This window comes from Panicum hallii, chromosome 7 (assembly GCF_002211085.1).
Source record: "Panicum hallii strain FIL2 chromosome 7, PHallii_v3.1, whole genome shotgun sequence".
Taxonomy (NCBI): Eukaryota; Viridiplantae; Streptophyta; class Magnoliopsida; order Poales; family Poaceae; genus Panicum; species Panicum hallii.
In genome coordinates, this window is record NC_038048.1 from 39,912,552 (window position 1) to 39,940,247 (window position 27,696).

General features: G+C 47.1%; 1 protein-coding gene and 1 pseudogene across 1 annotated transcript; both read right to left on the reverse strand.

Annotated features, from left to right (window-relative positions):
- Positions 1-9,864: 9,864 nt before the first annotated feature.
- LOC112900781 lies at positions 9,865-12,836 on the reverse strand (annotated as a pseudogene).
- Positions 12,837-16,879: 4,043 nt separating this feature from the next.
- On the reverse strand, positions 16,880-18,439 carry LOC112899824 (UDP-glycosyltransferase 73D1-like). The gene has a single exon (XM_025968437.1). It carries the CDS (start codon positions 18,437-18,439, stop codon positions 16,952-16,954), a length of 1,488 nt encoding a protein of 495 aa, XP_025824222.1. The 3' UTR covers positions 16,880-16,951.
- Positions 18,440-27,696: the final 9,257 nt, after the last annotated feature.

A 27,696-nucleotide genomic window follows, 5' to 3' on the forward strand; every position in this document is an offset into this window, starting at 1 on the left:
GACACTGAGGAGGAGCCCATGGAGTTGCCAGACGACCATCCAGAGGTTTCAAGTGGCAGCAATGAGGGCCCTGCAGGAGGAGATGGTGGTGATTCAGGTACTGCAGATGGAGACAAGGATAAGGGGGATGCTGAGGACTCCGAGGCGCCAGGAGATGACGATGACGATCCAGATGAGGGTCCCGAGCCAGCTGTCGCCACGACCCCACCACCACCTGAGCCTCGCTACGAGAAGCAGATACTTCACTTGGAATCTGTCGAGGGTCCAATCCCCGCGCTTCTCTGGAGGGCCATGCAGAGGATTGGCTTTCCGCGGAAGCCACATTTTGAGGCTCACTTGTTCAGGAATGCACAGCAGGAAGAAGAATGGTTGGTGTCTGTGTTGATTTGTGTTCCGGATGAGAGACCTGGATGTTGGGTGGAATACTCTAAGCACATTGACGAGGTGCCCAGGAGGACTTTGGAGGCAGGGACTAGTGAAGCTGCCAGGAGGGCACTCTACTTTCTTTGCTACGCTTACAAGGAAGAGCTCCAGGGCACTGAGATTCAGCAATTTCCACAACGCAAGAGGGGAGCTACTTGTGCGCAGATTCCTGCCCCACCCCCTGGGGAAGGAAGTCTGCTCATGGACACTACACAGGAGCTGGTCGCCGCTCTTAGCACGGATCTAGATGCAGCCGGGGCAGAGATCCAGGAGGTCAAGAAGAAGCTGATGAGGACCCTCAGGGAGAAGGCAGTTCTGGAGGCTCGGCTGAGAGGAGATCCAGTGTTACCTCCGGAGTGCGACAGCATTGAACCAAAGGAGTATTTGCCGGAGTCACCCCCTCGCAAGCGTATTCACTACGGAGAGCCCGGCTACCGCACCAGCTATCGTTAGAGGATAGATTTAGGAATTAAGTTAGGAGTGTGCTTCTTTCTAAGAAGGAGTTTCTAAGAGTCTTTTGTAATCGCTAGTACGAACGATCTTAATAGTGTGCTAAATTAGAGGTGTGTTTGGTTTTGTGACAATGATATGATTTGGATCTTTGTAATGATTGCGATAGGTTGTGGAGTGATGACCACAACCATATCAAGCTATTAAAATAAATATATAGTTAGTAAGATGTTGGGGATGTCTATTTCTTTGCTATCTTTACCTTACCTTTGTTCCTGCCCTTTTTCCATGATTGAATTCATGAGTCTCCTTTTTCTAACCCAATCAGATGGTGAACACCAGGTCCGGATCAGGAGTTGATCAACCTGTAGTGCCGCGACAGAGGGCGCGCAACAACACCAACCCCGATCCGCAATCAAGTCAACCGCACCAGACACCACCCGCAGGGATGGAGCAGTTTCTCGCCGCCCAGACTCAGCTGCTGACCAACATGGCGAACACCATCGCCAACATGCAGGCTCAGATGAACCAAGCTCCACCACCTCCACCACCACCAACAAGGGACAGACACAGGGAGTTCATGAGTCACAAGCCTCCCACATTCTCTCACTCACCGGATCCACTTCAAGCTGATGACTGGATCAAGACCGTGGAGAAGATGCTCAATCTCGCTCAGTGCACCGATAGGGAGAAGGTCCTTTACGCCTCAGGCAGGCTGGAAGGGACCGCTGCGGATTGGTGGGATGCTTACACCGCAGCTCATGACAATCCCGACACCATCAATTGGCAGGAGTTCAGAAGCAAGTTCAGGGAGCAGCACATACCCAAGGGCCTGATGAAGCTCAAGAAACAAGAGTTCCTTGCACTAAAACAAGGGACAATGTCCGTGAGCGAGTATCGGGACAAGTTCATCCAACTGTCTCGTTACGCTCCTGCAGATGTTGCAGATGATGAGGAGAAGCAGGATCATTTCAGGGAGGGTCTGATTGGTCCTATAAAGTATCAATTAATGGTGCACACTTTTGACAGTTTCCAGAAGATGGTGGACAAAGCCATCATGGTGGAGCATGCTCGCAAGGAGATGGGTGAGCAGAAGAGAAAGTACGAGTCATCGACGCAGTCCAGTAGCAATGCACGTCCTCGCTTCAATGCTCCGCAGGGAACACCCTTCCGCCCAGGAGGACAGAATGTAAACTTCGGGCAGAGTCAGTACCGGCACTTCAACCAACAGGGTCAACAGCAACAACAAGGTCAGTACGCAGGCCAGTCAGTGCAGCGCTCCAACTTTCAGCAGAATCGCCAGGGCACTCCTGCTGGCGCACCGGTGAGAAACAACGCCACTGCTCCCGCCAGTGGTAATACTTGCTTCAGATGTGGAGAAGCGGGACACTATGCAAATCGTTGTCCCAGGGGAAATGGCCAGAACACTCCAGGCCAGTTCAACAACAATGGACAGAGGCAAACTCCGCAGCAGCAGCAACAGCCCCAAAACAACACGCAGACGCCCCAGAGCAATAGGGGTCAGCAGAACTACGTCCGCGGGCGTGTGAATCATGTGGCCGCGGAGACCGCTCAGGAGGCTCAGGACGTTGTGTTCGGTATGTTCCTAGTCAACTCTGCCCCTGCATCAGTTTTGTTTGATTCTGGCGCGTCGCATTCTTTTATTTCTGCTCAATTTGTTGCAAAACATGGTATTCCCGTGCATTCTATGCCAAACCACATGCTAGTTAGTTCACCTGGGGGAAATATGAGGGCCATGTATCAGTGTCTTGGAGTCAGTTTCAAGATTGTGGGCAGAGAGTTTCGTGCAAACTTTGTGGTGCTGGATTCCAAGGGAATCGATGTCATACTTGGAATGGGATGGCTATGCAAGGTTGATGCAGTAATTCAGTGTGCCAAAAGATCAGTGGTTCTCACTAGTCAGGAAGGTGAAAGATTCGAGTTTGTCGCGATACTTCCATCGGCAGCAGATTGTGCAGTGAATCAGTTGAAGGCCAGTCCGATGGAAGATATCAGGGTTGTCAGCGAGTATCCAGACGTCTTCCCTGATGATTTGCCAGGTATGCCACCTGAACGTGACATTGAATTTAATATAGATCTTTTACCTGGTACTGCACCTATTGCTAAGAGGCCATATAGAATGTCAGTTGGTGAATTAGAGGAACTTAAGAAACAACTGAAAGAATTGCTAGATAAGGGGTATATTCGTCCTAGCTCTTCACCCTGGGGAGCACCGGTAATATTCGTTGAAAAGAAGGATGGTACACAGCGGATGTGTGTTGACTACAGGGCATTGAATGAGGTGACTATCAAGAATAAGTATCCATTACCGCGTATAGAAGACTTGTTTGATCAGTTGAGGGGAGCCAAGGTATTCTCAAAGATCGATTTGAGGTCAGGTTATCATCAGCTAAGGATACGACCCTCGGATATTGCCAAGACAGCATTTACCACCAGATATGGGCTATATGAATATACGGTGATGTCGTTCGGATTGACTAATGCTCCAGCTTACTTTATGTATCTGATGAATAAAGTGTTTATGGAGTACCTCGATAAGTTTGTGGTGGTATTCATTGATGATATTCTGGTGTACTCCAGGAATGAGGAGGAACATGAGGGGCACTTGAGATTGGTTTTGCAGAAACTCCGGGACAATCAGTTGTATGCGAAACTCAGCAAGTGTGAATTCTGGTTGGAGGAGGTCTCGTTTCTTGGCCATGTTATCACAAAGGGAGGTATTGCAGTGGACCCAGGGAAAGTCAGGGACGTGATGAATTGGAAGCCACCTACGACCGTATCGGAAATCCGGAGTTTCTTAGGACTCGCGGGATATTATCGGAGGTTTATAGAAGGCTTCTCTAAGATAGTGAAACCTCTTACTTCACTACTAGAGAAAGACAAGAAGTTTGAATGGTCAGAGGCATGTCAAAACAGTTTTGATGAGTTGAGAAAAAGGCTGACGACCGCACCAGTGTTGACTATGCCCGACATTCACAAGAGTTTCGATATTTATTGTGATGCGTCTAAGCAAGGACTTGGCTGTGTGTTGATGCAAGAGGGACACGTGATTGCATATGCATCCCGTCAATTGAGAAAGCATGAACAGAACTACCCCACGCACGATCTGGAGTTGGCAGCAGTGGTACATGCTCTGAAGATTTGGAGGCACTACTTGTTGGGTCACCGATGCCAGATATACACCGATCATAAGAGTTTGAAGTACATTTTCACTCAGAATGACCTCAATTTAAGGCAGCGCAGATGGTTAGAGCTTATCAAGGATTATGACCTGGAGATACATTACCATCCCGGGAAGGCAAATGTGGTTGCGGATGCCTTGAGTCGCAAGAGCTATGTGAACGCGACGATGATTAACCAGATGCCTCGGGAGTTGTACAAGGAATTTGAACGACTCAACCTGGGGTTCGTCGCTCATACGGAGGGAATCACTATAGAGGTTGAGCCGACCCTCGACCAAGACATACGGAAGGGTCAGCTCGAGGACTCTAAGATACAGGAGATAAAAGGAATGATAGAAGCAGGCAAGGCACCAGATTTTACTGAAGATGAACATGGGACAGTATGGTTCAGAAAGAGGATATGTGTACCAGATGTGGACCACCTCCGAGAGAAAATTCTGCAGGAAGCTCATGACTCAGCTTATTCTATCCATCCTGGCAGTACTAAGATGTATCAGGATTTGAAGGAAAGGTATTGGTGGTATGGCATGAAACGTGACGTTGCAGCTCATGTGGCATTGTGTGATGTGTGTCAGAGAGTTAAGGCGGAACATCAGAGACCGGCCGGATTGTTACAACCTCTGAAGGTACCGGAGTGGAAATGGGAAGAAATCGGTATGGATTTCATTGTGGGGTTGCCACGAACACGAGATGGTTATGATTCGATATGGGTCATAGTGGATCGACTGACCAAGGTAGCTCACTTTATACCGGTAAAGACTACATATACAGGTGCACGACTGGCAGAATTGTACATCTCGCGAATTGTGTGCTTGCATGGAGTACCTAAGAAGATAGTGTCAGACAGGGGTACTCAGTTTACGTCTCGATTCTGGCAAAAGCTGCATGAGTCAATGGATACGAAGTTGAACTTTAGCTCTGCTTATCATCCGCAGACTGATGGGCAGACCGAAAGGACAAATCAGGTGTTAGAGGATATGCTCCGAGCCTGTGCACTGAAACATGGAGGCAGTTGGGATAAGAGTTTGCCGTTTGCAGAATTCTCCTATAATAACAGTTATCAGGCCAGTTTAAAGATGGCGCCGTTCGAGGCACTGTATGGCAGGAAGTGCAGGACTCCGTTGTATTGGAGTGAGACAGGTGAAAGTCAGCTGTTCGGGCCTGAGATCATTAAAGAGGCTGAAAGGCAGGTACAGGTTGTTCGTGAGAACTTGAAGGTGGCTCAGTCAAGACAGAAAAGCTATGCAGATACTCGACGACGGGAGTTGACCTTTGAGGAAGGTGACTATGTATATCTGAAGGTGTCACCTATCAGAGGTTTGCGCAGATTCAAGGTCAAAGGGAAATTGTCGCCTCGTTACATTGGTCCGTTCAAGATTCTAGAACGGAAAGGCGAGGTGGCTTACCAACTAGAGTTACCTGCACGGTTGTCAGATGTGCACAATGTGTTTCATATCTCTCAGTTGAAGAAATGCTTGAGGGTACCTGAGGAGCAGTTACCGCTGGAGGAACTGGATGTGCAGGAGGACTTGACTTACGAGGAGCACCCGATCAAAATACTGGATACGGCAGAGAGAATTACTCGGAGTAAGAGGATACGAATGTGCAGAGTTCAGTGGAGTCACCATTCAGAGGATGAGGCTACCTGGGAACGAGAGGATGAGTTACAGGCAGATTTTCCCCAGCTTTTTGCTAGCCCAGCCGAATCTCGAGGACGAGATTCCTTTTAAGGGGGGTAGGTTTGTAACACCCTAATTTTTGCAAAGTACAAAAATAATTCGAATGGCATGATAGGTTAAAGGGTTACATGAATTTTGATAAGCAATTTTCTTAAGGTATAAAAATAAATATAGGAAAATATATATGTCATGTGCATTCATGCTCTTTGCATTGCTTTATTGGTTGTAGTTTATTTGGATTAAATTTGAGTTCAAATTTCAGTTCAAATTCAAAAGCCCTTTTGATTTTGTTTGATCTTCTCTCTTTTCCCTCTCCTTTTCCCCCCTTGGGCCCAGCCCAGCCCGGCTGGCCACCCCTCTCTCCTCCCTCCTCCTCTTTCTTTCCTCTGCAGCCCGGCCCGCAGTCCCCTCTCCTTCTCCCTCTCTCCCCTCGCGAAGCCCGGCCTTTTTCCCTTTTCTCTCTTCCCTCCGCTCGGTCCGGTCCACCCCGTGCGGCCCAAGGCCCGCGCTCCTTCCCTCCCTCCTTTCCCCGTGCGCTCCCTCTCTTCTCTGGGCCGCAGCTCGCCCGACGGCCCAGCCCCGCGCGCGCGTTCCGCTCCCCCTCCTCTCTCTCCCTGGCGCTGACAGGGGGCCCCACCTGTCAGGCCTTCCTCCTTCCCCGCGCCCGAGCCGGACCCGAGCTCGAGTCCGAGCTCGGTCCGCCCCTCCGCGCCGTCCCCGCCTCGGGCCCGCACGCCCAGGCGCTCCTCGGCCCCCCTATTTAAGCGCCGCCAACCCCCAGGCCCCTAAACCCTAGCCGCTCCGCCGCCGCGCGCCCAAACCCTAGCCGCCGCCGCCGCTGTGCCGCCCTCGCCTCGGGTCGCCGCCGCCCCGTCGATCCGCTGCCGCCCGCCGTCTTTTGACCGCCCCCGAAGCACCGCGTGGTGGTGAGGTTCACCGGCCGCTCTTCCTCTCCCCCTCCCCGGCTTCCCCGCGTCCGCCCGGCTCCGCCGCCCGATCCGCGCCGCCTCTCGCCGCCGGTAGCCGCCTCCGGCCGTCGCCTTCCCTTCTTTACCCCCTAAACGGATTCCCCGTGTATCCCTCTTCCTATCCGTCCAAATCCCGCGCAAAACCGAGGCCGGCAACGCGATATCGCGTTTTCCGGCGAAGTCCGGCCGAGCGCCGCCGCTCGGTTCGCCGGCGACGAGTCCCGCCGCCACCCCGTTGTTCCCCTCGCGCCTCCACCGTCCGATCTTGATCCGCCGGCCCGTAACCGAACCAGCCGCGAGTCAATCCGATCGCGTACCGGTCAACCCGCGCCCCTTTTGCAAAAGAGCCCTTAAGTTTCCCCGAAATCAACCCGCCGTCCTGCCCAATTCAAAAGTATTCACGTTTTGGTCCAAATTCTTATGTTTAGACCCCTGGGGATTTTCAAAATCAAACCCGCCGTCCATTACCCTCAGTTTTGCGTGCTAGCCCCTCTGTCTAGGGTTTATTTACGATCTAGCCCCTGGTTTCTCTGTTTTAGGTCCTTTTTGATCTAAATCTTCGCAGATAAGCCCCTGGAACCCCGTTTTAGCCCTAACTTCTCCGTTTTAACTCCGATTTCATCGATTCTTGCGCTCACGCGATCCTTACGACTTGTACAATGTTTTTAACATATTATTTTGTTCTGTTTTCAATGATTGGTGTACTGTTCTTATTTTATTTTGTTTGCTTGTTTGTATGTGCTTGTGTGCGACGTTAGACGGTGCGCAGTTCGAGGATCCGCAGGGACAAGACTTTGAAGAATTTCCTGAGCAGCAGCAGTTTGCCAACGAAGGCAAGTGGTCCTTGATCATGTTTTCAGTCCTATTAATATCACAATTACACCTTTACTTTTATGCATGCATGTGTCTAGAATATGATGGGACCCAATTAAGGATATGACTAGACTTTATTCAACTTCCTTGCTTAAGCCTGGGTTGTTTTATTTATGTTATAGCTACGCTAGTTGCCTAATAATAGTTTCTGGATGTTTGGAAATCATGTTGCTTCCTATATCCCTCATGTCCTTTGGAATATTGTTATGGCAATCAAACAAGCTTATCGAATGAATTGGAACATGGAGAACCACCCAGGAAAACAGTACAACCACAGTACTATATGGCTCTGGTCTTGGCTAATTAATTAGAAACTTTGGCTTATGATGATCTTACCGCAAGGGCAAGAGGGGTTGCATCGTCGGGGTATAGCTCGGTCCTCTTGAGGGTGTGATATGATCCTGGGTAAGGCGTCCACCTCATTAGGAGGAGTTATGACCGCTTTGACTTGAAATCTTAGCGGATTGTCATAAGTTAGGGAATCTTTGTAAAGGCCTCGTAGTGAATCCCCGCCACTCACCTCGGAAGTGTTTAAGGGCCTTGCAAACCCGGGCATAAAGGGAAACACGAGCTGTGGGTAAAGTGTACAACCTCTGCAGAGTGAAAACTGATATATCAGCCGTGCTCACGGTTACGAGCGGCTTGGACCCTCACATGCTAATTGAACTTGAAGATGATTTAAGCTGTTGTTCATTGTGGTTGATGTTGTTTATTTACTCAGTTTTTATATAAGGGTTGGTATAAACTTAAACTTAGTTAATGCTTGCTAAATAAAACTTGACCAACTAATATGCTTATCGCAGTCAAACCGTGTCAGCTTATCCTTGATTTGGCCTTGCATGTCATATAATTTACTCCACTTGCTGAGTACCAACCATAAGTGTACTCACGCTTGCTTTATTAAAACCAATGCTGCTCAGAACAAGACAACTTTCCGGAGTTTCCCGAGGATATTGGAGATTTCTAGGCGAGTGTCTCCCAGTCAACTGCCTGTGAAGTTGAAGTCCGCTGCTATTTATCGACATTTATTTATTCGCTTAGGGTTAAGACTGTCGGTCATGTAATAAAGTACTACTATACCCTTATTCGTTAATGCATTGTTCGGATATTCGCTTGTGACATCTACTGTATGTGCGGAACTTGATCCTGGCGCACATATGGGATGCATTCGGTTACCTTTTCTAAACCGGGTGTGACAAGATTCCTATGATGTGTTTGCTTCACCTAGCCGGACTTATAGTATTGTTGCTGCAGGCTTGCAATTGCAGCAAGCCAATGGAAAACAAAGATTGATGGCGACATGTGAACTGTACTTTTTGCCGGCGGAATGTTAAATTAGCCTTGACTTAACTGAATAGATTGGTTGGATACTTGGATCTGTCCAAATTCCACACAATAGAAGATATGACTCGCGTTTGCCAAATCAGCCGCAGCCTGATTTTCTTTGACCAAGACCGACCCTACAAGCTACAGCAGACAGACTCGAGCTGGGACTAAAATGCTTAGATCTAATTCGGGAGACATTATTGTACCGACAAGAGATTGCAGTATGAGAATATAGGCAGGAGGATCGGGTGATTGAGCCACAGGCCCAACTCCTCAAGGCATGCTCATTCTAGATGGGCCAAAAAGGGCCGGCCTTCCCCACCAATCAGAGGGCCTGACCGAATTTCCCACCAGTTACAGTTTCTATATATTATTTACTCTTTTTAATTTAGCAAAAATATATACCATTAAAATAAAGATCTTCCTGCCGTCGTAAGAGCCGGTGATGTATATGGAATCTCCCTGGGTGATTTACCTCTCCACGTCACAATATAATCTGAAAAATTTAGTAACTTCATATGATTTTGGATGGAGATAAAAATTTAAACCAGAATTGTATAGCACAATGATATCTATAACTTTTTTTTCTTCGTCCAAGCTCGTAGAAATAGTTATGATTTTTCAAGGTAAGATGTGTCATGGACTGAATAAATTATCCTTTCAATAAGCTCAAAACGAGCTTAGTAGCTTCCATCATCTCGTTTTCTCACCCAACAGTAGCCCGAGTAGCTGCTTGTGCTGCTGGACTTCACCGCTGATGCTGGGCTGTCAAATAACACAAAAATTTAACAATCTCTGCATCAACCAATGCAAATCGCTCATTCATGGTATTAAATAAAACTCTGATATTTTTTATCTTGTTTTCTTCTTGACTTAATCTTTATCACGTTCTGTAGTAGCTACCAGGGCAATGCTCCAAAAATTTAAAGTTTGATGGCGCCATTAAGTTGTCAAAGGCGGATCCACAACTTTAGCACTGGTGTCACCTGAAACCAAATACAAAACCTATGAAAAAAAAACTGTAGACTTAACAGGCAATGGTACCAAGGCCCGTGACACCAGTGGCAAGGACAACAACGAATCTCTGTTCCAGTAGATCTGATAGCTGTGGGAGCCACCTCTGCCACGTCATCATCGGAGTCGGTAGCAATTTCTGAAACATCCCTCTCGTCTTGTAGTTTATTCATAGTCATTTTTGTCGCTTCATATCTCAAAGCCTTTTTATCTTCAGTAGCATCGATGCAGATGGTCGGTCCCTCGTCAACTTCTCCGTTGATTAGCATTTCAGAGAGTTTTGTCATCACATTCTTTTGCAACCACCTTCTTATTGGCCTTGCACCATACATCTATAGGAGGCACACCATGGTTACAAGCATATAAGCTGAAGTATAAAAAGAAAAAACTGCTCTAAAAAAATTATCTTGGTTGATAAGGAAGCTGTGTAGTATACTTACTGGGTAGTACGACTCTGAGAATATAACATCCACCGCGGCATCGCTTACGGATAGAGAGATACCTTTGTCAGCCACATTGGCAATGATGCTGTTCATCTGAATTCTTACCACCTCCTTCAGCTTGTCACGTGAGAGTGGCTCGAATATCGCAACATCACTCAACCTGTTGAGAAACTCGGGCTTGGAAGTGTTTGTGAACCTGTAAGAACACATAGCTTACAGTATGCAAAATTTACCTTGGAGGTGCTCCAATGAGACGCGACACAGATCCAGCCCCAGCAAATTCAGACATGTCCAAGCGAATCAACATCTTCTCATTGTCAAATAGTTGCTCGGCAAGAGCTTTTGCAAGTTCTGTCTTTCCAACACCAGTTGAACCTAAAAAGAGGAAACAACCTATAGGTTGGCCACACTTATCAAGGCCGGCCCTTGTTCGTAGGACTGCCTGCGCAACCAAATTCACAGCTTCATCTTGGCCAACAACCCGCTTACGTAATTTGTCCGCAAGGTGAATCAACTTATCCTTCTCCTTTTCATCAATTGCGTCGACAGGAATGCCAGTCCATCGGCTCACGACCTTCAGACAACAGTGGAACATAACACATCACGCGGAAAGAATAGGCACTATTTGTTCAAACGTATTAAAGGATTAATCTATGCCTACTTGTGCGACGTGCTCAGGGCAAACAGTTGCTCTCTCTCTTTTTGCAACAACCTCTCGTGAAGCATTCACCTTTTTTTGCTTGTCAATCTGTATCCTTCGGGTGGCACATGCCTGGTCAATAAGATCAATTGCTTTGTCAGGAAATTGGCGACCTACATGCAGCAACAAAACCCATCAGTTTGTTCTGTTGAGATCGAATTTTGCGACACATGCTTGGAAACTCGTAGCATTGTGGACATTGGCAATCATTCTGTAACTAGAGCACACTATTGATGTATCAATCAGATCACTAACATCCATAACTGGTGACCATTATTTCACCTTACAATCCATTAAACCATACGTTGTCGAAACACATGGATGCAAGTTGGTAGAAAGTAGAAACATGATGAAACTCCAAAATCCATTTATACAACATGATAAAACATGAATTTATTCTATCCCTCATAAATACAATTCATCCATTATTTCAACTTAATATTTTTCTATGTAACATATACATACCCAATGCTCCCATACACGTGGGCACACGCACTCACACCCCTATTGTGAACTTAATTGTTTGTGAACCTAACATTCTTCTAACTGGGTGTATGTAATAAGAAAACATCATGATCAAAATGCTTACGGCCTTTACCACAGAATTTCTATAATTCTACCGACCGATCAAGTGAGCCAAATAAAAAAGACACGATAGACCCACCATGCTTTATACAACATTAAAAATCAAGTGAGCCAAGTATGATGTTAACGATAGACCTACACTAAGGATAACTAAGAACAATATACCAGTAAAGATCTATTTGTTTCCTTTATTTGATGTTTTTTAAAGTGGCACAAATCATCCTAAAGGTAGTATCGAATCAAGGCCCATGCAGACAAAGTAAGAAATAAGCAACTTCATTGGTTCCAAAATGTAAGACATTTTAGTCTTGTCTTAGAAATTCAAACATATTAAGATCTACAATATACCAAATGAACGTACTAAGATGCATGATAGATTGAGCGACACTAATAAAGAAAATAAAGAAGTTTGACTTAAGACAAAACTAAAATGTGACATATATTTTAGAAAGCGATGAATGAGTACAAATCAAAAGTAGCTAGAAATCTTAACCCTACATACCGGTGATATATCGAGGAGCAAGCTGCGTAGCGGCTGCAATAGTTGAATCCATGATTTTTAGGCCATGGTGCGCCTCGTACCGCCGCTTTAGCCCCTGTAGAATTTGAATGGTGGCGTCCGTGCTCGGCTCCTCGACGTGGACTATCTGGAATCGCCGCTCCAGCGCGGCGTCCTTCTCAATATACTTGCGGTACTCGTCAAATGCCGTGGCACCGACGCATTGGATGCGGCCACGAGCCAACGCCGGCTTCAGCAGGTTGGCAGCGTTGTTCACATCGCCGCCGACGCTAATGAGCATGTGCATCTCGTCGATGAATAAGATCACCTCGCCGCCCGCGTCCTCGGCCTCCGGGATCACCTTCTTGATACGCTCCTCCAGCATGCCTCGCAAACTTGTCCCGGCCACTAACGGGCCAAGGTCGAGCTCGACGACACGCGCCCCGGCAAGGGATGCTGGGATCATCCCTCCTGCTATCCGCTGCGCCAGGCCCTCGGCGATGGCTGTCTTACCGACCCCAGGAGCGCCCACGAGCATGGCGTTGTTCTTGGTCCGGCGGCAGAGGGTGCAGACAACTTGGTCGATCTCTCCGTCGCGGCCGATCACTGGGTCCATCTTGCCGGCCGCGGCGGTCATGTCCCGGCCATACGTGCCTAAAGCTGTCCCGGCCATGCGAGCGCAGCCGGCGAGAAAACCCCACCACCACCGTCCTAGTCGTGGTTGGGGACGCCCAGGCGTCTTGGGTACCAATGCGACGGCATAAGCCAAGACTCGACTCAAGAGGGCGCCGGATGAAGACGCACGCTTTCCTTTCCTACGGTTCATATTCCTTTCCTACAGTTTCTTCCTTTCTTGTGTTTTTTATTCCTTAATCCAAACAGGCACGATCAGGTAATTGGATATATATATATATATATATATATATATATATATATCTCGTGAACAAATTGTTCCTTGGTAAGAAAAATTCCAAACCAAATTACCATTGCAGATAATAGATGTGATTCCATTCTGCAGAGAGCAATCAAACTGAACTTTATAACAGATTGAAAATTCCAAAGACTTAGAGGATGATTTCAATCACAGGATACGAACTAGGACTGCATAAGTGATAATACACTAGCCAATTCAAACACCCCTTCCATGCACTAGCCAATTTAATTGCCAAATTTTATGATACTCAGTTGCCTTTTCTAAGGCTAGGAGTTCGAGGGTGGAGATCTGAAAGGGCATCTTCATGCTGATGGTTCTGTCGAAAGAGGGGACAGAGAAGGACAAGTTTTTGTAAAGTTGGGATCATATTGTTTCCTCATACCCTTTTCTTTACATGTACAACTGAATGATTGACTATGAAATTTTGAAACATAAAGATGTCTTATTTTGTGAAATAACCTAAAATGTCATTCAGATTATCAGAATTCTGCTGTGTGTTTCTTACTTTCTTTCCTTCGGGTAAAGTTGCTGCAGTTGTCGTCGTAAGCTGTCGCCCAGCCATCGATCAAGTTTATGGGTGTGAGAATCGAGTGCTAAGGTGTAGTCTTGCTACTACAATATTTTGTATTTGTGCAGTGTGCCAATGTCCATGTCCAGATTGTGATTGAGCTAATAAGAACAGTAATAAACTTGTCGTAATGTACTTCTTTTGGTACGCAATTATATCACATAAAGAAAGGTCTTGCAACTTTTGTTGCATTTGCCTAGCAAGATTCATGTTTGGCATCAGTAGCATTTTACGGACGCTTTCGTCAGACAACTGTTGGCGCACCTCCCGTCGTCAGAAACCGTATATCTCAGGGTTTATGTTTCGTATGTTCTCCCGGTGCTGTGACGGTGAGATACCACACCAGTCTTGTGCTCTTTGTGACCGGTGATTTCTATCTTCCGTTAGCAGGTTAAGGTCCTATTGAAATGCTGAAATCTTCTGCAAATAATCTTGTAGCAACTGAACTGTTCCATGTTGAAACGCTGGAAACATTATCGGAGCCAGCAACCCCAACTTCAGGTTCAGTTCAGAATGAATCAGCAGCAGCTTCTTCTTGTTCTTCCAGCCTGCAAAATGTGCAGGTTCAGGCTTCGTTCTTCAGTTTCAACTTTCAAGAAGGGTGCTTCTGAATTATAAACTTGAGAAGCAATATCGATTTGCTCAGCAATCTGCGCGCGCGGTGTGCCGTTTCTCACCGCTGCAAATGCAACGCGAAGGCTTGCAGCGGGGATAGCATCTAGCTAGTGAAGCAGCTGACGTGCGGCGCTGGTGTGTGGCGGCGCTCCAAACGAGACGCCGCCGCGCCGCGGGAAGCGGGAGAAGGCTTTTCCCCGACGCCGTAGCAACGACAACTCTGGGATGGTAGCTACGGCCACGGTTGTGGATGTGGCCTGCGAGTGGACGAGGGCTCGTGCCGGAAGCTTGGCGGCGGGAATGGCTGAGTTCGCCCGCGGCGGCGTGACCTCCCCTCGTTTGGAAGGAGATTATTAACCACGACCGTAATATTTGTAAATAGACCCCGAAAATTTTCAAAAAAACCTGATTCGGATCGCGATTAATAGTCACGATCCGCAATAGGGGGTATTTTAAACATTGCGATCCGAATATGTATAAAATACCTCCTATTTAGGATCACGGTTATTAATCACGATCCGAAATAGGGTGTATTTTGTAAATATGCGTATACGAAGTTTTGCAGATAAGCCCCTGGTTCGGATGGGCTTCTCCTCCCCGCAGCCCGTTCGACGTCGTTGCCCGCCGCCTCTTCCGCCATCCCCAACCTCCGTCCCTGCCGCAATCACCAGGCCACATCGTCCTCGCTGAACACCCGGAACCATCAAGATCTCCAGAGTCCAGTCTTCTTCACCAGCGAGGCTGCGGCTACCAAACACCAGATGCCCGCCGGCCTGGGCATGGGCATGGCGGCCATGGCCTGCGACTCGCATTCGCCTTCCCCGTAACGTGCGCAGCTACGGACGCGAGGGGAGTGGCAGGTGCCCAAGTGCGGTGGTGGCATGTAAATGCATGTCTGCAATTGCAGGACGCTGATGAGCGTGTTCTCCGGTGCTTCAGACTAAGATTTCACCGCCCGTTTCGATCCGGCGAAATCTTCCTGACGTTCATTGATCTCCTTAATCCGCGTGCCAACATGGCGTGTGCAGATGGCTTCAATTCCTACCTGTAATATGCTTCACATCAGCTTCAGTTCCAGCGCCCGCCTTCCGGCAGATTAGCAGCACACTTGTGCGACGCTCCAGCAGCCAAGCACATTCCAAGCAACTGTAAACCATTAGCTAATTGTAAAGGAACTGTTGCAGAGGAGGCAACCAAAGGTTCTATGAGTGCTATGCAGGGCAGGTGCATGTACACTTGCAACTCTGCAAGCACTCAAGCATTCAGCAAGAGACAAGAAAGGGCAATTGAACCACGTCGTTGCTGTTTGCATGGGAAGGGAAGAGAAGAGACGGAGATATGCCTGCATCTTCCCGTTCCAGTGTTAGGGTATGAGTGGAGATCGGGAGAGAATTGGGGAAGAAGGAGAACAACAGAGGAAGAATTGGGCAGCGGAGGACAGATTGGAGGACAGATTAGTTCGAAGTAGAATGTTACCAGTTCATACACAAGTTGCCCATACAGGAGCACACGCTCAACTTAAGCACACGCACTCCACACGCAACACCTACTGGGTCCACTCCGGGCCGAAGACACGCGTACTGGGTCGGGCCTTTCTCTTCCCTCCGCTGCCTGGGCTCAAGGATGGGTCGCCTGATGGGCCGGTGACATCCAGCCCGAAATAAACAGAGAAAAGCCACTACGCTGCGATTCCTAAGTTAAATGGAGGCGTTGGTGCAGTTCGTTAGAGGGGAAATTGACGCGAGGATTACGGTTGAGGTGTCCAGTTTGTGCAGGTATATATGAAGGTCGCCTGCGTTGCGTGCCAATTTTGGGTGAGCACTACATGGTGGAGAGCAATTCGGATGCTCCAGGTGCATCAGGTACGGTGCTACAGAAAGCAATCAAACATTCAAACTGAAATTTGTTATGGATTGAAACGCAACATGGAGTACTAGTTTCATCTATTTTATTTTTGGGAAAAGTTCAGTTTACAATCTCGAACTATCATAAAAATTTAATCTTCAACTACAAAACTGGATAACAGAGACCATCCAACTGTCGAAACCGGACAAATTTAGCCCTTCACGTGGTTTCAAATGTGGTTTTTAATGTTGTGAAGATTATTAATATTCAAGTTTAAATTAAAAAATTCATAAGTAATATATTTTAAATAAAAAATATGAAACGGGTACCAACATGTTTTTAAAAATGTAACCTATTTATTGGCAATCTATTTTCTCCAATTTTTCCACGTTCCTAGTATTTGTTTACTTATAGTATGCCTATTATTTTTGAACAAATAAGATTCAAATAGAGAAACACCAGATAGTTTACATTTTTGGAAAATTTTTGGTATTAGTTTCAAATTTTTCTAATTTAAAATGAATTAGTTTTGATTTTTTAGATATAACTAGAATTTTTTATTTTTTTTTAAAATATCAAACCATCTTTGAAACCACCCAAAGGATCAAATTTGTCCGGTTTTGATAGTTGGATGACTCTCGTTATCCGGTTTTATAATTGACGGTTAAAAATTGAACTTTTATAATAGTTCGAGAGACTTTTCCATTTAATTTTCCTACCCCAGCAGAGTTTGTGAAACAAGCCAATCTCAAATACATTTAAGATGAAAACGATGTAAACTATTACGCAGAAATCAACTGGTTCACGAGCTGAAACTGGTCCATTTTCAACCAGCAAACTGTATCAGCTTCTCGAGATTCATATGCGACGATCCCCCGTGCTCCAAAGCAGCCTTTGCTTTGGCCTTCAGCTCTTCAGCTTTCGCCCTCCTAGCCTCCCCATCCACTCCTCCATCCATCAGCATATCCAATACCTGCTTCACCTGTTCCGTTCCCACATCTGCCTTCGCCTTGCCGCCGCCGCCGCTTTTGACACCGGTCAGCACGCCCTCCGTGGGCTTGGTCACGCCGACGGACACACCGATCCGAATCACGTCGACGATGAGCTTCTCGTTCAAGAACTGCTCGGCGGTGAACGGCCAGGTGGCCATGGGCACACCCGCGGCGACGCTCTCCAGGGTCGATCCCCACCCGCAGTGTGTCAGGAAGCCACCGACGGCCGGGTGCTCCAGGATGGCAACCTGCGGCGCCCACCCTCGAACTGCAAGGCACTGGCTCGCCGGGAGGCCATTGGCATCGGTGTTGTCCTGTAACCACTCGTTGACGTCGTCAGGCAATGAGTCGGCACCCTTGATGACCCAGAGTACAGGCCAGGGGCACGACACGAGCGCCATCCCGAGCTGCATCACCTGCTCTGGTGGCATGCGCCCGGCGCTGCCGAAGCTGACGTAAAGCACGGACCTGGCTTTCTTGGCGTCCAGCCACGCCATGCACCGCCTGGCGTCATCCGAGTCGGCCCGCGAGTCGAGGAGGCCAGGCGCGCCGCAAAGCGAGACCGGGCCGACGGCGAACACGGCCTTGCCCGTGGCCGCCGCGAGGCGCGCGGCCGAGCCGTGTTCCAGCTCTTCGAAGCTGTTCACGACGATGCCGTCCACGGCCATCTCGAATTCCCGGAGCTCTCGGAGTCGGACCTCCGGGATGGAGCACGAAGGCAGGAACTGCAGCGGCAGCTGCCTCCTGGCGAGCTTGAACTCGAAAGGCGGCAGGACCGGGACGTCGAAGAGCTCGTCCAGCGACGCGGCCGCCTCGTGGGGCTTGTGCGTGTTCAGATACTCGCAGCACAGCAGAGCGAACGCACCGAACCCGTGGAAGATGAAGCAGGGCGCGCCGAGCTCGCGCGCCAGGCCGTGCGCCCACGTGTTGCACATCCCGGCGACGATGCAGTCCGGCCGGCGCGTCACCATGAGGCCGCGGCAGTGCCGCGTCACGGCGTCGCCAAATCGCGTGGTGGCGTCGAAGAAGTTGGGCACGAGGTCGACCGAGGGGGTGTGGTCGAGCCTCTCGCAGCCATCCGGCAGGCCGGCCTCAGCGGCAGGGAACGGTATCGCGGTGACCGTGACGCTCGCTGAGGAGCCTTGCCCGGCGCGTTCCACACGGCCCTGGACGAGCTGCGCGCTGGCGGGCGTGGTGATGACGGTGACCGGCGCGCCGTGCCCGGCGAGGAGGCAGGCGATGTCGACGATGGGGATCATGTGGCTGGTGGCTGGCCATGGGATGACCACGAAGTGAGGCTTCGGGCACAGGCTGGCTGCCATTTCCAGTATTCCTGTCGCCTTGTCAATAAGATTGCGAGAACTTAGCTTTGTGCACTTGTGGCTTGCTGCAAGGAATCCTAAGATGTGTTTGATACTAGCTACTAGCGAATCTTGTATAGGATTGTTGTTGTAGACTTGCATTGCACAAAGCCAAACAAGATAATAACAAGTTTGGTGGCGACACATGCATTGTCGTTTTCGCATAGCCTGGACTAACTGACAGGGACAGGCAGGATCAGTCCAGGCTCCAGAGCATATAAGATGAGATTCGCATTGCAATGTGGGAGTATTGTTGGAAGGTAGATGAAAGAATGAACTTTTGAAGGTAATTAATTTGACATTGATGAGGAATTAATATGGAATTCGGAAGGTGATTATTAATTTAGAGCAGTACAATAGTTAGACAGCAGCCGCCTATATGAGTCCACGTAAGTAAAATAAGCTGACATAGCTATTATTAAATGAGGAAAGAGTGTATTGCTGTCTACTATCTCGTCTACTGCTCCGGCCCGTGCTACTATGCAAAATAATATCAACTAGAGTACGTATTAAATATCATATAGAGAGCTAAACGGACAACTTATTGAAAAGCAATACACTCTGTACATGTGTGTCAAATAGACAATCTGTCTAAACTGCTGTACATGCTCTCAGGAGAAAGATGCAACGCAGCGGCACGGCAAAGGCACTGACTAGCTTTCTCTGCGGGCACCGTGCACATGGTAACTAATTATAGCTAGCTAGTGTGTTTACTGTTTAGCTAGTGTACAGCTGCTGGACTGATCTTAGAACTTGCGTAATGCTAGCAATGTTTTATAAAATACTTCGTGAAAAACGACTATGTGCAAAGTAGTTTCCTTTATTTCACATCATGAACGTAGTGGTTGACTCGTTATGTATTTGTGAGCTGTGACCATCCATGCGAGGACCAATGGTGGTCACCCTTGGATGATGAGTGATTGACAACCGTGACCTACGATGCATGTCTTGGCTTATGAAGTGCAGGTGTTGGGTGCAACATGGTGACCGACGGTGCGAGGTGAAGGTCAAGTGAAAGGTTCGGGGTGAACGCGAGTAGACTTGAACCGTGGGACCTGAAGAGATCGGGTGGAGTAATGGGCGATTCACATGGTGCATGAAAGAGCAGCATGAAAGAGCAAGAATGCATGGAGAAGGAGGATGGAGACGGCGTCGGCCAAGTCGAGCGGGAAGGCGATGATATGTCAAGTAGGCGGCCTGTGCGGTGGGAGCCCGAAAGATTTGAAGGCGTCAAGGCTCAGCGGGAGGTCGGACACGCGTCCACATTGAGAAGGTCGTGCAGCGGCCACGCAGAGATGGACAGTTTAGGCCTAAAAATCACCATGGAGGCTGATTTTCCGGTTTGGGCTTCAAAATTGAGGCGGACTCGGGGCGGCCGAGCGTCCGGGATGGAGGGCACATGGCATCATCGCGGAGCTTACTTCGAGGCGAAGGGAAGTCGTGAAGATGGCGTGTCCGTCCGATGCTCCGAGAAAATCTGGATCGTTTCACCCCTGCATGAGCAGTTATCTTAGAAATATCTTAGGGGTAGTTAAGTTTTTGGTTCAGCTAGATGGCTCATTGTGAATAAGCAATCTCTTCCATCCACTTTGTTTATTTTCCTAAGACAAAAGGCTAGGGTTTTCTTAATGGTGAGGAACTAGGCTTAGGGAGTGATTACACTTAGATTAGTGACTCTAATCTTAAGTGGGAAGGATGATGGGAGGTTTGTAGCCTCGGATCTTGTAAGACCTTTGTTCTAATCTAATCATTCATGGTTGATTCATAGCTAGTCTCTTCATTTTTTTCTTTTTATATGATTTTTGGAGCTATTTTTGAGTGATTATTCGTTCTTCACTTTGCTATGATTTGGCTTGGATTTCTTGATAGGATTTGGTGCCGGGATATGTGTAAACTCATCTAGGGTGATCCCCCCTGAATCCACACACGAGCACCTTGAATCTTGAGTTTTCTCGAAACCCTTCCACTCTAGTGTTCTTAACCAAATTCGTGAAATTTGTTGTGAAGTCTTGATCTTTTTGAGGAGATCTTTTGGGCAAAGACTCACCATGAACATGCAAAGCTCTGGTTAAAATTTCACGAAGATTGGACGCTGTTTGATTGCGTTTCCTCTTTTCTTTGAATTTTCCTACACCCAGAAAAAACTAGAAAGTTCCAAGTTTAAAACTTGGAAGTTCCGGGTTTTACCAAGTGAGTATTTTGGAGAGATCTCTTAGGAGAAGACTCATGATAGCTAGGGGAACCTCTGGTTCAAATCTCATCAAGTTTGGATACCGTTTGGTATAGTTTTGCTATTTTTTTTGACATAATTGTTGGATGTCTGAACAAACCGGAAGTTTCGGATCTGAAATCAAGAAGTTTCGGATTTGAGTTTCGGTTTCGAACCTGGAAGTTTTGGATTGAGTTTCGGTTTGACTTTGAGAAGTGTAGATTTTTCATCCCAGCTTGTCATGTTTACCTCCGTTTTATCTCTAAAATTTCCTAGTATTGTTTCGAGGTCCAATAGCATCTTAAGTGACTATGTGGGCTTGACAATTCTAGAAGAGAGGTTTGTTGGATGAATTTAGAGCATAGGCCTTGTTCTCATCGAAGAATTTTTTAAATGCTCCCATTCACACCCCATATGGTCGCCCGTTTCGGTTCTACAATTGGTATCGGAGCCGGTTAGGATCACCTTCCACCCTAATCGGTTTTGGTGATCAATTATGATGACTTCTGAGTGATCTGCCCCGACTAGGCTTCCTTACTTCAATGGCACGAATTACCAATATTGGAAAGTTTGGATGCGTGCCTTCTTGAAGAGCAAGGGGATTGCAGTTTGGGAGATTACTCAGGATGAGACTTATCAATTTTCTGAAAGTCTCTACACACAGGACGCAAAAGACAAAAACCATGCTAACAACAAGGTTGTTGATTTTCTCCTCCAAAGTTTGTGTGAAGCTAAATTCAATCGAGTGTCAGATCATGACTTAGCCCATAGGATATGGTCTACACTCAAGACTTGCCATGAGGGCAACAATTAGGTTAAGGCTTGCTTGTATGAAACATACCGAAGAGAGTACGAGAATTTTATGCATTTGGCAGGGGAGTATGTAGATTTGATGTTTCGGCATTTTACCGTGATCGTGAATTCTATGAAGGCAAACATCATTGTTCTTCCCTACTCAGATCATGATAGGGCCTTGAAGCTCCTGCATGCATTGGACAGGAGTGTGTGGGGAATGAAAGTTGATGCCATCATAGAGTTCACGAGCTATGAGACTCTTGTGGTTGATGAGTTGTTTTCCAAGTTGAAATCTACTGAGGTGCATATTCAACTCCGGGCCAAGCACGAGAACTCTGCTAGAGATCCCACTAGCTTCACTCTCGTATCCGGTATGGGACAAACCTCGTCTTACGCTAATCCAAAACCCAGTGCGTTTGCTTTGTCTTCCCTGTTGTTCATTATAGAGGAGCAGCTGGAGGGTCTGGACGATGACGAGTTGGCCCTATTCGCCAGGAGAATGAAGCGATTTAGCGACAACCAAAGAGAACGATGGAGAGGGAAGAACACCTGCTTTGAGTGCGGCAGGCTGGGCCACTTCGCCGCTGAGCGCCCGAGCAAGGACAAGGCCAAGAATGACTACTTCAAGGATAATTCCCGCGACAAGAAGAAGAATGATCACAAGAAGAAGGAATACAAGAAGACAAAGAAGTACGGCAAGGGACGCAAGGAGCGCGGCTTCATCGCCACCGTCAGCAATGTCGACACCTCCTCTAACTCCGATGACTCCACTGAGTCAAGTTCAAGCGAAGAGGAGGTCGTCTGCAAAGGGAAGAAGAAGAAAGCCTCCAAGAACATCAACGGGCTTTGCTACCTCGCCAACAAGAAGAACACCGGCGGCTACTGTGTCATGGCCCACAGCTCCAACTCCAAGGAGGATAGTGAAAACAGCGACTCCGAGCCGGAAGCTGAGGTAAAAACTCATGACCAACTTGTGCTTGACGTCAAGAAGTTAAACTTGCTATTGGATAATCGTGATAAGGTCCTTAGAGAGTTTAAGCATGAACATGCTATGATTAAGGAAAACCTTGCAGATGCTTTAAGTGAAATAGAAAAGCTTAAGTCTGAGCCTGTTGTTGCCGATGTTGCTGAGTGTGATGAGTGCATGTACCATATGCTTGATTTGACAAACTTGAAGTCCAAGTGTGCTGCTCTTGTAGAGGAACGTGATCTTGCTCAGGTAGCTTTGGATGAATTGAAATTGAGTCATATCTTGCTGTCTACTTGTGACGCTTGTCCCACTCTCCAAATTAGGCTCGATGAATCTCACGCCACAATCAAGGAACTTGAGAAATCAAGTATCCCAGGGTGCCGATCATGTCTGGCATGAGTGAATGAGCTGAATGAGTTAAGGGCTATCCAAGTAGTAACTGAGGATGAACTGTTTTGAGTTGGGTGTCAAGTACAGAACCACAGTTGGGCATGCTGTTTTAGGAGTTTAAGAGGCATGATGGTTCTGGGGTTGGGAGAATCTATAGCAGAATCAACCTGAATTACACCGGCTCAAGTACGCGAGTCCACTCTTGAGGGCTCCAATGTGCTTCAAACGGTATAATCCTTTGGCCTGTCGGTAACGTCCCGATAAACCACCGAATGTAGGATCAAACAAGGTACCTCGCACGAAGGCGAGTCCAGAGATACAAATGCCATCATATTTTACATCATAGGCAGGTATTACATGAATGTTTAAAAGTAACATTAATTCCCAACTGAGGGAAGTTATTACAAAACAAATTAAGTTTCAAGTCATGCAGCGGAGTTTAAAGCACAGGCACTGTACATGTTACACGTCGCCAGTTCAGATATCATGCTAGCCTTGGCATGATATCACTCAGAAGGATCTGTGTTGGCAGGGGACGGGTCCCACTCCACAGACCAACCATCGGGCAGAGGGTAAGGCCACGGCATAGGCAGAGCAGAGTCGTCAGGGGTATTACCTGAACAAAAAGTCACAAGGCAAGACTGAGTATTCTAATACTCAGCAAGGATTACTCGTTCATGGTATACTTAGCCATGTAACTAGACTTATGAAGGCTTTTCGGGTTTTGGGTAGAGTTTTCAGCTGAAAAGCAACAAAGAGTAGGTCCTTAATTTCAACCTTTAGCTTTCAAGTTCTATGTGATTATCCATTCTAGATAAGCTCCTATAGCTATTCAAGCAGGGTAGAATCTTTGTTCAAACATCATCTTTGATAACTGTATAATTGCTCTTGTTACTCTATGTGGTAAAGGGATCAAGCAGTCTCAATCTCCACGAGAAACGGACGATTCCTAAATCGAATTTCGGCCTTGCAAGGGTAAACCTAACTCACACGCTTGGAACATCCAACGATTGTTCCGAAGCAACCCTTTGCCTTTCATTCTGACTCGTGGATCAGAGCCAACACAAGCGACTGCAGAACCATACGCACATCCAATGTGCAGGACGTACGTCTGTAGAGCGACTACACGACCGTACTCCTAGTTTCCTTGCAACACGTATTCCCACACGTCGAATCGAATAACAGGAAAAACCAAAATACGAGTGGTGGGAGGTATGTCCACTCCTTGGGCCGATTGGTTACTAGGCTTACCGCTTACCATATTTCGCGGCATGTGGCTAGTACTTTTAAACGCTTAACCACTGCTACCACACATTGCGACCTTATCAAATTCATCAACATAGACGGGGTATCATCTCAGCCATGATACCTCACATAAATCCCGTCCGTCATCCTTATACTGATTACAGGAATGTAAACATTACAACTCCTATATCGCGCGAGTGATAGGAAATCACCCAACTTCTACCGGTCTTATTAGCAGAGCAGCTATTCGAACTCAAGTGGGTTCCTAGGAAAATGTAACTAGGGTTTCTCATACAATTCCTGTGAACGTAATGCATAGATAGATATAAATAATGTAGGTTGCAGTGTAAATAAAGTAGGGGTTATGCCCGGGGCTTGCCTTCTTGAGTGGGGTTGGGGGCAGGAGTGTCAGAGTTTTCCGAACTTTGGTTCGGAGCTTTAGTTAGACCTTCGACGGTGTTCCCAGGATCTTCAGAAACTTCTACGGCTTGATCTGGGATCAGCTCATAGTCACCGTCGGCGAGTGTAGTCGAGTCTACATGATATGCAAAGTTATAAGTTAAGGAATGCATATTCTTTTATTCTACTTCACGATAAAGTTGCAATCCAATAAAAATATAATTTACTTACTACATATATCATTTACTTCTCTACTGGGCAATCATTTATCGGGTATTAACCATTTTACCTGGTTACATTAAGTAACAGGGTTAGTTACCCTAAATATCCTAAATATCAAACTAATGGCATGAGTAGCATGTTGAGTTAGTTTTAATTATTTAAACTAATTATATTTAATAACTTTATTTATTTGCTTTGCTAATCATTTATACTAATCCTAGGTTATTACTTAACTATGGACTTATTTTATTTAGATATAACATTATTATGATATATTCCTTTTGTTCTGGTTGTATTACACCTGATTTTAGGTTGAGAATTTAGGGACACGTTATAATATTTAAGGACAATATCTCAAAATATTTTTCATGATTTTTGAAAATTTAAATCCATAGATATTAAATATTTAAGGGTGAATAGATATTATTCATAATTAAACCTACACATTATGAAAATATTAAACAAACAGGAGGTTAAATATTTTTCCTAAGCATTAAATATCAATACAAGACTAATGCAATTGGTTTCATATTTTTATCATTTTTCTGCTATTTATTATGCATTTTCTTAGCCTACAACTACTTAAAATTAATATTTAAATTAGAGCTTAAAATACTCAGAAACTAAAAGTCAAGATAAAAGGAAAGTTGTATATTTTAAAATGGGGATTCCAACAAATTTTAGTTTGCATTTTTAGGAGTTTTCCTTGATTTGATATAGAATTTCAAAGTTGACAGCAGAAATAACAAAGAGGTCCTTAATGGTACTATTCCCCTGAGTCACATGTTTTGCAGACAGCCCCTCGGGCTTTTGATTCTTCCCACCCGGGGTCCTTGGCCGAGGTCAGAGAGGGGGCACAATGGTTGACTGGCTAAATCCGGCGACGGCGATCGCCGGCGGTGAGGGTGGAGGGGTGGGGAAGCACCAGGGCGGGCCCCTCTGGGGTAATAAAGAAATGGATAAAAAAAGGCACTACCACGTCGGTGCGCACCTGGGGGTGGCCGGAATCGGGTCGGGGTGGGCTGTAGCAGTGGCGCGACGGGGACAGTGCGGCCGGCGGTGGAGTTGATCAGCGGGAATGGTGCTCCGGTGGTCGGGATTGGCGGGAAAGTAGTCGAGGAGCTTCGGGGCGATGTGGGGAAGCTCGGGGTGGAGGCAATTGGGGTCGAGGAGGGCCAGAGAGAGGTGTCCCACGGCGAACAGAAAGTGGCGGCGGGTGGAGATCGCCGGCAATTGTCGAGGAGCCGGTGTGGTGCACTTGGGGGCCAATTGAAGGGTCGTAGAGCTTCACGGGGTCGATGTGGTGCTAGCTGAGGGGTTGTCGTTGTGTGAAAGGGCTCAGAGTGGGTTGCCCACGGTGAGCAGGAGGCGGCGGCGGATGGTGGTCGTCGGCGACCGTGCTTCGGCTAGAATTGGAGGGCGGCTGGGGACTGGGAAGCACAAGCAGAGGTCGGGGAAGCTTGCTAGGGGGTCGGTGAGAGCAATGGGCGCTCGGTGGTGGCTGTCCACGGTGACCCGTAGCTCACCGGAGAGAAGGAGCGGGCGGCGGAGGCGTTTGGAGCTCGGGGTGTGCACGGCAAAGGGGAAAGAGGTGCAAACGGTGTCACTGTGATCTCCTAGTTCTGTTGGGCAGAAGAGGAGAAGAGAGGAAGTAGGCGTGAGCACAGAACGCGGCGGCGATGACGTGGAGGCCGGCAGACGGCTCGGGACGCCGTGGCGCGCGCGGAGGAGGGCAGCAAAGAGGGGAACAGAGCCGGGATTGGGGAGGGGCGACGCGTGGAAGGAGGGGAAGCAGGAGGTGAGCGGCGACGACGGCAGAGCGGCGGCCAGGGGGAAAGCTCTGCACCGGCGGCAGGAGGGGGGGCAGAGCAGAGCAGGGCAGCACGTGCCCGAGGAAGAAGAAGAGAGGGAGAAGGTCCGGAGGACCTGTTTAGAAATTTCAGGAATTACAGGGACTTCTCAATAAACTAAAATTTCTCACTGATGTAGAGGCCTGATGGGGAAATGCCCAAAATGAAAGTTGTAGAGTTTTTCAAGCTCTACAATATTGTTTTAGGGCTCAAGTTCAAAAAGCCAAAGTTTATAGCTTTACATGTTAAATTTTTGAGTAAAGGTGGAATTTGAATTCTTTTGTCCTTACCAAGGTGAATTTGATGTAATTTTGGATATGTTTACAAGTTTTCATGGGATGTCATGATGACTTGTATTCTTACATTTTAGCCCTTTAGTAAACATGAAAGTTACTTTTACACTTCAACTATTTTACATAAAAGGCCCTATGATTTTTGTTTTAGTCACACTTAGGTCCCTGTTTTCACATAAAAGCCTATTTTTCTTAGGATTTAACCTTATCTTTTGCACTTTCTTTCCTATGATGATATAAATTTAACACCTAATGTTATATTGTTCCTAGGTTTTGATGCTATCTCCCATACTTACCCACTTATCATTAAAGGGCTTATGTTCTACAAAATTACAGTTATACCCCTATTCCTTTGTACCACACATATACCACGGCAAGCACATACTTTTCACATTAGAATCTATATTTCTAATTATTTGATTGTCACAAAATCATTGAGCATTGCAATTATCATTGGTATTATGATCAGGTTGGTGAGGGAAGTGGAGAGAAACAAAGTGAGAAACCAACTTCTTCCACCACCACACCCCAAACACCAGCTAACGAGAGTGGAAAGAATCCCAAGGATGGAGTATACACTGAGCCACCAAAGTATGCCCAAAAGAAAGCTGTGTGGATAGAGAGACCAAATCCACTCAGAAACAAGCTTGACACCACCCCAGACTTTGCTCCAGAACATCCCAAGCCTGTAGAGAATCCTACCACAGTCTGGATCATAAGTGGCCTTTCATCAAATCCCAAACACAACCCTCCTTTCAAGGCTAAGTCCCTGCCCGAAGTGAAACCAAGAACGTTTGTGTATCCATCAGCAGGAGGAAAACCACTGCCTAGAGAGGATCCTCAAC